Genomic DNA, 12,609 nt, shown 5'->3' with positions numbered 1-12,609 from the left:
GTGGAGTTAGAGAGCTGCCTAACAGCTTCTTGTTCATATTCCAACTTATTCTTGATGACAGGACCTCCGTTGTCAGCCTTTTTGATTATGATGTCAGAGTTGTTCCTGAGGTTGTTGATGGCGCTGTGTTGTGAGAGGTTATTATTTCTATTCTTAAATCATAGAATCATAGGACTGGAACAGACCTCGAGACATCATCTAGTCCAGTCCCCTGCACTCATGACAGGACTAAACATTATCTAAACCATCCCTGATGGGTGTTTGTCTAACCTGCTCTTAAAAATCTCCAATGATAGAGATTCCACAACCCCCCAGGTACTTTATTCCAGTGCTTAACCACCCTGACAGTTAGGAAGTTTTTCCTAATGTCCAACCTAAACCGCTCTTGCTGCAATTTAAACCCATTGCTTCTTGTCCTATTCTCAGAGGTTAAGAACATTTCTTCTCCCTCCTCCTTGTAACAACCTTTTATGTACTTGAAAACTGTTATCGTGTCCCCTCTGTCTTCTCTTTTCCAGACTCAACAAAACCATTTTTTCAAGCTTCCCTCATAGGTCATGTTTTCTAGACTTTTAATAATTTTGTTGCTCTTCTCTGGACTTTCTCCAATTTGTTCACATATTTCCTGAATTGTGGCACCCAGAACTGGACACAATACTCCAGTTGAGACCTAATCAGCGCGGAGCAGAGCGGAATTACTTCTCGTGCCTTGCTTACAACTCTCCTGTTAATACATCCCAAAATGCTATTCACTTTTTTGCAACAGTGTTACACTGTTGACTCATATTTAGCTTCTGGCTAAATGGCACTTGGAGAATTCAGTAACAGGTGCTGTATGAGTATCTACATACATATTTTTAATATATGGACCCTGACCCTTGGGTACAACCAAATGGGCACATGGCTTAAGGGGAAGCAAAGGTGGCTTTACATCACCTGTATGTTCCTCTGATCCTGAGGTAATTGGGAGGCCAGTGTGGTCCCCAGCACTAAGTAAGGTTATCTAAGGGCTGCTTTAGAACTGCACATGCAAAAGTGTATGCTCATGCAGTCATGGTAAATGGGAGCATAAATTCAGCATGCACATTTGTATAGATGTAGTTAAGAGTCTGCAGTTCTAAAAATCAGATGCAACCTTTCCATCATGTCACAAAGATCATTAATCGAACAGGGCTGGCATCTGTGAACATCACTCAGAGATGAAACACGTAATTGTGAGGCATAGTAACCTACGTCAGCTTTTTCTCCTGGTCAGGGTGTCAAACCATAGTAGTAGAAGATACGATGTAACCCTGCTCAGGAACAATACTCTGCACTTCTCTATCACCTTCCATCCAAGCATGTGAAAGCTTATTGCAAACATCAATGGTTTTACCGCCATCCCCCCAACTCCTACCAGGTAGGTATCATGGTATCAGTGATGCAGATGAGGGACCTGAAGTACAGCAAAGTTAAATGACACACAAGGTCTTCCAGAGAGTCTGTCAAAGAGCTGGGAATTTAACATGTCTCCTGACATCCAGGCTTCCTTCTTAACCAGAAGACCATCCTTCTTCCATCTATTAGAATTACTCTACTACAACATAATAAGCAGATAAATATAATAGACTAAGAAAAACAAAGGGGGCAGGAGAGGGGAAATAAATAAGAATGGCTCAAAGATGCTGTTTTAAATCACTGGCTTCAGTTCAGGACTTTACTCTTTTCTATGGCAAGGAATAAGTCACATAAATTCCATGTTAACTGGTATTTTGTACAGTCCCATAAAAGCTAAGGGGCCATGGGTTTTTAAGACCTTTAAACTATAGGGGAAAATTCAAGCCAGTGACTCTATGCTGTGCCAAAAATCCTGAAAGGCATGGAGAGTAATGTAACGCACACAGCAACCAGTTTGAACAGGGATGGAAGCAGAAGTATGAACTGGATTTTCAGTCCTGATTCTGTGATCTTGCTGCCAAACAGGGGTTTGCAAAGCAAAGGACTCTGGAAGATTTCTCATACTTCTTGGCTTATTCTCCTGTGTTCATCTTAACAGAAATCAGCTGTTCCCCTTCTCACTTAGCCAGTGTGTTGCAGGATAGAATTTAGCATCTGGTCTGGCTAGTGTTAAAAAAATGAGAACATCCTGCTCTGTTAGGAGAACACTACCACTGGCAATAAAATGGCAAAGATCATTCAAGATTCCAGAGACCTGCTTGAATTATTCTTTCTTTCCACTTCGCACTCAATGAATAGAGCCCAGTGCTTGCCTTTCTTATTCCCTGACATTTCCTTCACTTGCATTGTGCTCCTGATTTCCCAGAATTCGGGATCAGGATCATTCTCTTTTTTGAGAGAAGCTGCACAGAGTTGATCTCGGAGCAGTTTGATGCAGTAGGATGAGCTCAAGCTACCAAGGACTTGTTTTTTACTTTTGGTGGGGGGGGGGGTTGTTTTTGAAAAACTGCAGAAAGGAAAATGTAAACATCAGTATTTATGCTCCAGTGTGTATATATTTAAGTGCACAAATGCCAGAGTCTGTAGGAATAAAAATGAAGGGGGACCATTTCAAAGTGAGTTTAGCACTCAATTCCCATTGACTTTCTATGGAATTTGGGCACTTTACTTCTCTGTGCCTGTGAGAATCTGGCCCCCCAATGGCCATACGGTGCCATCAGTTTTTAAGAAGTCACCGTTAAAGTCAAAGAAAAATTCTGCATAAAAAAAACCTGATGGAGTGATAAAGCACTAAGCTATTGAGTGATGTCAGCTGAGTTCCTGCTGACGTACACTGATGTAATAGATCATCAGAATCCAGCCCGGTTAACCAAAGAAATGCTGACAACTTGCTACATAATGTCACATTTAAACTTTGCAATTTTTTCTTTCAAATGTTGGGTTATTCTAGCAACGTTTATGCTATATCTTAATGATTCTTACTATTTGAAAAGGAGAGGCTGAAAATTATGTTAAGTGCAGATCAAATTGTATCCTGGCCTTAGCTATATCTTTGTAAATCCAGGGTGAATCTGTTGACAGAGCAGTATTTGACCTTACGTCTGCATTGTTATTGGCCTGCTCAGCAACTTGCAAACTGGGTTAACTTTCTGTAAATGTGTGGTTTAGAAACACACTGTTTAAAGAGATGTGGCTTAGACCCAAACACCAAACTTGTAATAAAAATGGAAATTAAAATAACAAATAGCATGGCTGAAGCACTCAGTAAATATTAACTAATCCTCAAATAACCCCGCAAAGTAAAGAAGTATTCATCTCTCTATTTTACATTTGGGGAAACTAAGGTTATGTAGGGGATCATTAGCAATCCAGAGAAAGATGTTACGGAGGCAAGTCATTTAACCTTAAATTTGCAAGTGGCTAGTGATTTTTTGGTGCTGGTTTGGAGGGCGAGGGAGGGTTGGAGGCTCAAATGGAGGGAACTGTTTTTTTTTGAAAGATCTGAGCCACACGCCCTCTGAAAATCAGACTCTTTTAAGGTGACTCAATTTATGCACCCAAAAGTTGATGCAGTCAATGAGAATTTAGGCATTAAGCTCTCTGCACCTATCTGTTAAATAGGGATAAGAACTCACTGTTCACAGGGGGTGCTGTGAGGATCAATAAATGAACGATTGTGAGGAGCTCAGTAAATGGGGCCCATGTTACAGAGAGATAGCGGTGTTCTGGAGATAAGTCCTGTTCAGATACTACAGCCATGGAGAGAGATGTATAATGATTGTGTACCAATAAGAGTGAACCTTGTATTCTCTATTTCTTTCATGTCATTTTTCGCTCTTAGTTCATGATGTGCTAAGGGCTGTTGCTTTATAGATGCCGAGTTGAGCTGCTCAAACTATTCATGCAAACCCCCTTTATCTCCCGGACTCAGACAATTTGTGAATAGAGGCTGTGAACAGCTCGCAAGTTTTTAATACATTTGTTTGTTATTTGAAATTGCCCAACGTACTTTTTACGAACAAATTTCAGACTCTGCATTCTTCTCAAACTGTTCTCTATAAGAATGAATTCAAGTTTGGCTATATGAGCAGTACAGCTGGTTACTTGACTCACATGGCATTGTTTCTGTTCCCTGACTGTATATCAGTGCAGTCCTATGGTTTAAATAGTGCCAACACTCTGCCCAGGGGTGAACTCCACCCAAAAATATTTGAATAGTTTCCCCACTAATTGCCTAGATCTAGTGCTTGGGAGCTTGCAGAATTTGACCAAAATCTGCATATCAGCTGCTTGAATATAGGACTCTATCTTCTCTTCTCTTGTAAAAACATTTTATAATTTGTCTGTTTGATGTTAACAGCGAGTTCAGTGCTGAACATAAAGACAGATGCTGTCCCAAAGAGCTTGTTTTAGGACACTGAGAAAGTAGATTTAGAGCTTCTGTTCTCCCTCTCACAGCAGAACAGTGGGATAGTAAATGAAATTGAAAGATAGCACATTCAAAATGGATACAAGGAAATACTTTTTCATTCAGTACAGAATTGTACTGTGGAACTTGCTGCCATATGATGGTGTTGAGGCTGAGTTGTTAATATGGATAATAAAAATATCCAGAGATTTAACAATTAATGCAAACAAAGTTTTAGAAGAGATAACAACCTCATGCTCAGGGATGCTGGAACAATTTTTATAATGGGGGTGCTGAGAGCTATTGAAACAAACGATGAACCCTATATATAATGGAAACCATTTCAAGCCAAGGGGTGCAGCAGCACCCCCAACACCCCTAGTTCCAGCACCAGTGATTATGCTTCAGGGTTTAAGATGGTCTCTAACTACTAGGAATTAGAATGAGACTTTTGTGGGGCAGATTATCTCACATCTGCCTACTGTGGGGTTCTTGCGCCTTTGGCCACTGTCAGAGACAGAATACTGATCTAAATGGGCCACTGGTCTGATCCAGTCTGGTAATTCCTATGTTTTCTTCTAGGAAAGCACGTGAGCTTTCAGTTCAGATCCCTTTGTTCCTTCAGCTATCTATGAAGCCCACCTTCATGCTCATCGTCCAATTAGAAAGAAACTATTTCTTATGCAAAACAAACTGCTGATGTGCTGTAAATCAGCTTGAAATACTCTGATATTTTCCCCTTCCCTTACATTTGCACACCCTGAAAGTACAAGTGTCTCTTTTTGTTTGGTGGGCTTGCCTGTGTTCTCAGACCTGTGTAAATCAGGGGAAATTTCACTGAAGGCATGAAGTGGAACTGGTCTGAGATCAGAATGGAGCAGATAAGATACAAGGGTGCTTCCTTTCTGAGGTTATAACCAAAATCTGGTCTGGAGTCTGAGGCTAAAGTCCATAGCGTTTGTGTGCTTTTGAAAATCCCTCCACTAATTTATTGGAATGCTCCGTTTTACATTTTTCTTCTCTTGGATACTAAACAAAAGTTGAGGCAGCCATGTTTGCTGAGGGAATGTGAATGATGAGTTCTCAGGGCAGCGGCAAATCAGAGTGCAGAGTTGCATGCTCTACAATTACTGAAAATGACTGTAGTTATGAATCAGTGACTGCAGCTATCCCTGTGCTCTGATTGACCAAGAGGTCTATGCACTAATGATTTTTATAGTTTATGGTACTATTTATAGTTTATTGGTTACCAAACTCATTAACAATAAGACTTGGAATATATTGATACACTAGAGAATGAAGTATGTTGCCAACATGGTGGTGGTTCTTACTTTCCAGGGAAAGTTTTCCTAAAATCGGGGCCAAACTGGTACTGTCTTCACCCACAATCTAGGGACTGGATGTTTGTATTAAAACAGGTAGCTATTAAATAGCTATTAAATTGCCATTTACATTTCCATCATTAGACTTCAGCATTAAAGATTTCTTGAGACGGATGGTGCCTATCACATCTCCCTGAGCTTTTGTTTCTCTTTGGAAGCACTGCTTTGGTTCATGTCAGGAAGGTTATCTTCATCATTACAAAGGGCAGAGACCTAATTGCTTTAACTATATTTCACAGAAACCGACGGGGCTTCTAGAGAAGTGATCCTTTGGTATTATCACTGGATCCTCAATCCTGAGTAAAATACATCAAAACCGCACCTCTACTTTTTTGCCCTTTGTTACTAGACATGCAGTCAAACTGATGGAAAGAAAAAGAGCTATTAACTCCTATCCATATGCCTTCAGCTGCAGGCAGCGGATACATTGCTCCTGTCTCAGACCCACACCTAAGAGCTGCTATAAATGCAAAGTAGTTTTCTAGTCACAAGGTAAAAAAAATGCAAACTGATACTATGAGGCTAAGGCATTTTGTGGGAATGCTCTACCAGGGATACTCTTAGATACAAGCAATGCAAACAGCTATTCACTCTATTCCTCCACATGGTCCTGTGGCAATTGAGCTGCTCACCCACCAGGCTGATCTCCTGCTGCCGCTGCCATGGGGAGAGGAGGAAGTTAACTTCTCCCAGGTCTCTTCCCCACAATTAGTCTGACCAGAAGCAGGGGTCAGCAGAGCCGGCTACAGGGTTTTTGCCGCCCCAAGCAGTGAAGAAAAAAAAATTTTTTAAAAGCCACGATGGGCGGCAGCTCCACCGTACCGCTTTCTTCTCCAGCGGCAATTCAGAAAGAGGTCCTTCCCTCGGAGAGGGACTGAGGGACCCACTGCCGAAGAGCCCGATGTGCCACCCCTTCCCCTTGGCTGCCCCAGGCACCTGCTTGCTGAGCTGGTGCCTGGAGCCAGTGCTGGGGGTCAGTCAGGTAGAAGCAAGAGTGCTGAAATCTACTCAAGGTTTCCCCAAAATCCGAAGCTCTCCTTACAATGCCTCATGAACTGGCTGTTTCTGTTAAAATTCACCATTAGGTTTCAGAATCATCACTCCATTAAACTGAACGGGGCTGTTCACATCCCTCTGAAAAATTCTGTTTAAAGTAGTGTGGCTGCAAACTCAGGAAGAAAGCAGTATTTGGGGTGGGGGGATCAGATCTGGATGGTTTTCTTTGCAGCCATCCAGACTGGAAACTTATCTTGATGTTTAGATGAAAGCTTAAACATTGCAGAAAATGAAGAAAAAACCACTGAAATTTTGGTATATTAGCCCATGGTATATTAGCTGTATCTCGTCCTTGACTGTTCTGGTGTGTGACTTGGATAATTAAAGAGACAGCAGAGGAGAAGAAGCAATGAAGAACATTAACAAAAAAAAGCCATTTTATTGAAAATGAAATTCAAACTTCAAATTAATATTACAATCATGAGAAAATGCCAAACAATTCAATTTACAGTTGCAACATACAATACAAATAGTCCCTTTGAACTTAAAGTAAACTCATCCACAATCGCTGTCTGTGGCACAAAGCAGAATGTGTTTGTACAATATGTGCATGAAAAGCAAATCTCGGGCAATGGTATTTGAAAAAATAAAAAAATTAAAGCTTGTATTTACAGGAAATGCTACAAATGTTTTGTTCCAGCAGAAATTCAAGACTGGTAAAACATAGTTAACAACAACAACAACAACAACAAAAAGGAATGTCACTTGTATTACCTAAAACAAACTTACTGTAAAAGTATGGTTTTGGCTGATATACTTAAAAGTACTGCATTTAAAAAAAAAAAAAAAGCAAAGAGTTATCTGTAAACGTGGAAGTAAACAAACATCTAAAAAAGTTCTCAGAAAGTGTTAAAATGAAATGCATTATATTAAAAAATAGTAAGAAATTCAGGGGTTCAGAGAATCGGGCTTCTTTGATCTTGAAATCATGGCTGGTACAGGTTATAATTATTGCTTTAGTTCATGGCTTGTTGTCTGTCTGAATCCTGGCACATCATATCTCCTGGATTGCATGGCAGGCTCCAGTAACCAAGGCAGAGCCGTATTCCGATAAGTATGACAGTGCAAAAGTTTCCCCATTCAAAATGGCACCTGTTGAGACTGATAAATCTCTGCGGGGGGACTGCTGGCAGGAAGTTGAAGACTAAGAAGTACACAGCAGCTGGTCTGGTAAAAGAATCCATAAATGCCACTCTAATGACATTTTAGGTCAAATCCAACTCGGTTCATACATGTGATCTCATTGACTTCAGTAGGCCTACTTATATGAGTACGGAGGGCTGGATTTACCGCTCTATTTTGTATAAAGGACATCATACCTGTTCTGATGTAAGTACATCTTTGGTAGAATCTGAGAGAGCTGGAGGTTAACAAAGGCATTTCTTTCTTTCTAAATCCGTGAACTGCACCAACACTTCCACTCCCCAAAGGAAAAGGGCTCTTGTACCTCTGAGGAAATAATCCTCATAATAATCATAATGTAAATGACACTCTAATTCCCTAACATAATATTTTCCAGAAATTCTGAATCAAGAACATTTCCAAATGCACTTGGAAGTATTTTCCAAAAGCTCAGACATGCAATTGTGCACTGATGTGTTTGTGCAGGTACCCCCAATCACCTGTGTAAATATAGGAAGAGATTTTTCAAAAGTGCCGAAGGGATATAGGAGCACACATTCTATTAAAAGTCCATGGGGCTTGTGCTCCTAAATCTTTGGGTGCTTTTGATGTCTCCTTTTAGTATTTGCCTGCTCACATGGGCAAAATAAGCCATTTGCCTGTGTGATCCTGGAAGCTAAGGGCATATCCACATAAGCCATGGCAGCAGACCACCCAACCCTGGTCAACAGACTGTAGACTAGGGGGTTCATGATACTTGTGCTTAAAATGGCTGTGTAGACAGTGCTTTGAAGTTGAAGATTAGGCTGCAGTTCAGGCTCTGAAGCCTAGAGAGGAGGATGGGCTTTAGGGCCCAACTGCAATGTCTATGCATCTATTTTTAGCGCAGTAGCATGAGCCCCACCCCCACTCCCAATCGACTTGGTCTGCCACAGCGCAAGTGCAACAAATTAGGCATGCATTTTGCATTACATAATTGCATGCTTAAGCTATTTGCAAGTCTGTCCCTAATGGTCCAATTGAACAATGGGGGTGACACAAACAGAGTTATGTAGGTACTGAGCAAAACAGAACTCAGATCTATGATGGATTTATCCAGAAATAAAATGAAGTGCTTGAATTGTACAACAAAATCTTTAAGGAGAAAAAAATTTCTGGGTTGCTGCCTGCAGCCACTCTAACAACATTTCAACACAAAAGCATCCCTAAAAAATTACTTAATATGCATACAGTAAATCTTTAAAAAGCCCTTCTCAGCAATAACAAATAATGTACAAATATAGTACCTTTTATTAAATAGGAAACAGCTTGCATTGGCAGTACATTTTTTTTCTTTTGCTTACTAAACAAAACACAAAACTGAAATGTGTAACCAGACACTGGCTTTTTAAGTGCTGCTGAAATTAGCAAACGTATTTTACAGTTACAAATAAATGGACAGTGGTATGCTTCAAGCTACCACAAACAATAAATAGAATCAATTACAGCTTCCATCTTTGAAGGAAAACTAAGTATTAGAAAAGTGTCTTACTTATTTAAGCATACTTAGTATACAACCTTTAGAAGGCAACGACTTTTTGTTTTTTTTAAGAGCAAGTAATCACACCAAATTGTGAGGAATGTACCATGGTAATCTCTGTAGCTGACTGGCTAAACCATTGACTGATGATGACAATGTCTATATTGTCCAAATAAATTATTATACTGGATGACTGTTCACCATGTATTTAGTGTGAGGGTTACATCCTCATTTTCAATAGAGTTGCAGCCCATGGAAAATACTGGTTACTAGACACAATTAAGGCTAGCTGGGTCAACAGAGAGCACTGCATGCTGGGAGCATGAATCCTAGGCAGGCTGCACTTCTTGTTAAAAGCCAGGGTGGCTGCAATCTGATCCACTCTATGGCCCTGATTCAGCAAAACACGCGTGTTCTCAAGTCCCAATGAAGACGATGGGAATTAAGCATGTGCTTAAAGTTAGGCACATGCATAAGTGTTTTGCTGAATATGGATGGACTGCTGAATCGGAGGTTAATATGTACAGTAGGAGCCTGATCCAAAAACCTATTGAAATCAATGGAAAGATTCCCACTAACTTCAGTGGGGTTTGTATCAGGATCAGACTCCTGAGAACTTGCCAGTGCAGCCCTTGGACTGCAAAATTTGGGTGCCTCTGTTTACAGTTTGGTAGCAGACATGTTGATTAAGGGTATCAGGTGCAATTTCATATCCCTGTATTAGTGTACCATGTTTAATAACCAGGAGTGGGCTTTAAGGTGACTTGCATCTTCAGTATTAAGTTTGAAGATCTGACTATTGCTGAACACCGGACTGGCAGAGCATTGGTCTGCAGAGCAGTTATTCCCTTGTGCTTGTCTCTGCAATATGACAACTGCCATATCTATTAAAAAGTAAACAAAAAAGAATCCTCATTGCTCTAGCATTTGATGCTAGTGAATTGTGACTAAATCACATCAAGAGGCTAAATACTATTGGTTTTGTTTCATAAACCTAATTATTATATACAGCTGGTTGAAATTTCAATGAAAGAAACATTAATCACAATTTCTCCCTGTCTCCCATTTCTGAGCAACTGCAAGTTGAAATTTTTATGAATTTTGAGAGGCTGACAAAATTTTTGTCAACATTTCAAATTTAGAAACACATTGTCAAAATTGACAATGTTTTGAATTTAACATTTTGCAAATGCTGATGAAAAAACAGAGAGAAAGGAAAATCTGGGGGGGAAGCACTCATTTTTCCTTCCTGTTTTTCAACCAGCTCAGTTGTTATTGATTAAAAGGCAAGACTGTGTTGAAGGCAACCAGATAGCTAATAACATTTTAAACACATTTCCTTCATAGGTTATTTTTTAAAGAAGATACATCCAAAATAATTTGATACGGATGCATTTTGGTTTGGGGAGAGGGTTAATCACATTGTAAACAGTTCACACTGGAACTGTTTTTCAGAGTTCAGGTACCGGTCTGAGGTTCACACCCCTGAAGAAATTTAATTATTTTTTAAAAAAACAACCCACTTTTAGAGACCGAAGTCAACATAGCATTACATTAAGAGACGTTTAAAGGGTCCAAATGTCATTAAATAATTATAAATATTTCTTTAAAGTTATATGATTTATGTTAGCAAATAATTTCAAATTTCACACATTTATAATTTAAAAAGAAAAAAACTCCAGCCAAACACAAATACTACCTATATCATTTTGGCTTGAGTATCATATATTGCCATTTTTATTTTTTGCATAAGTAATAAGATTTTGCTTTAATTTTGGAGGGTTGGGGTTTATTTTTGGTTAATTGGACAAAGGAAAAATAATTATAGGAAAAACAAAGAGGAAACCCCAAGATTGTCTATTGAAATTGGTACCTTGAAGACTCTCTTTAAGTACCAAAAAGAAAAAAAAGTAATGAACCGAAAAGTTCCAACTTTTATGTGCAACAAGGCTTGGATAGAAATTTTGAACATCTACCATGATCTGAATGTATTATAGCAAAATGGAAGCAACTTGATCTGTGCTTTCCTTTTCATGTGCACCAATACAAGCCAGTTGAATTGCACTGTGTGAGTGAACAGGGTCCCATACATTGTATGATTGCAACTGTATCTGGAGCTCAAGGTTTTTAAAAAATAAAATGGAGCGCAATCTTTGCCTTGCTTCGCCATGTTTTTCCTGATAACTGGGGAGTCCGTTTTCTCCTCACTGGCAAACGAACTCACTATTTATGACAACAGTCTAGACCAAAAAATATTGGGTTATTTTTGTGTGTAAAAAGTACATTTTAAATATAAAACAAGGTGTAAAATGATTCCACGAAAAATATGTGCTTTGATCCACATAATCTGAAACATGGATTGTGCTTGGTTGGTCACTCCTGCGTTATTTATGGCCATTACCATCTCATCTAAATACTTGCACATATCAGTAAAATCTATTTAAAAAACAGGCACTTTGTAGTTTGTCGACCATTTGTTTTTGGCTCATGGAGATTGGGCTGCGCAGAGAAAATTTCAATATGGCCTCCAAACGGACTCATCCATTCTGCCACTAGAATTCAAAACAGTTGGGGAGCTGCTGTGGCTTCCATCAGCCTCCACACCGTCATTCTGGTTAGGCAAGTTAGGATTTAATAATGTGCTGCCGTTTGATGTGGTGGTGCAGGGAGGAAGCATTCTGGAAGGGGAGCGGTCTCCTCCCGGCACCATGGGGAACTGGTATGATCCTGATGAAGTGCCATAGTAGAGATATGGAGTGCTGCTGGTCTGGAATGGTCCACTTTGGTTTTGGGAAGAGCCTGGATAGGGCGGTGGTAAGTAGGTGTGGTAGTGAGTGGTTGCTGACATACCCAGTGACATGCCTGAGGTGACTGGCGGTGTATAGGTAAAGGTAGCTGGATAGTGCATTCGTGGGTTGGAGAAGCGGCTCTCAGTGAGGGATGAAATGCTTGTGAACTGCCTGGGATCTGAAAATGGGCCCAGCTCGGAAGCACCTAAAAATTATAACAAAAGATGGGGGAAAAATCTGTAAATATCAATTTTTTTATAATAAAGTGATATTTTTAAAAGAAAACCCACTTCTTTTGGTCCCCCAAAGAACAGCAAATCATATCAAATAACACATTGCAAGGAAAAGAATCGTAGACCTGTCTTACACAAATGCTGGGCCAAAAGCATCCCTAGT

General features: G+C 39.8%; 1 protein-coding gene across 2 annotated transcripts in view; it reads right to left on the bottom strand.

The window, feature by feature from the left end:
• Positions 1-7,142: 7,142 nt before the first annotated feature.
• RUNX2 (RUNX family transcription factor 2) overlaps positions 7,143-12,609 on the bottom strand; it is a 113,577-nt gene continuing 108,110 nt past the window's right edge. For both annotated transcript variants that reach the window (XM_030555247.1, XM_030555248.1), the window contains one exon: positions 7,143-12,418. In XM_030555247.1, coding sequence (XP_030411107.1) covers positions 11,940-12,418 — 479 coding nt within the window. In that variant the 3' untranslated portion in view covers positions 7,143-11,939. The remainder of the gene's footprint in view (positions 12,419-12,609) is intronic.

The sequence above is a fragment of the Gopherus evgoodei genome, chromosome 3, assembly GCF_007399415.2.
Source record: "Gopherus evgoodei ecotype Sinaloan lineage chromosome 3, rGopEvg1_v1.p, whole genome shotgun sequence".
NCBI lineage: Eukaryota > Metazoa > Chordata > Testudines > Testudinidae > Gopherus > Gopherus evgoodei.
The sequence above is the reverse complement of the archived record's forward strand: the minus strand, read 5'-3'. Positions and strand labels throughout refer to the sequence as shown.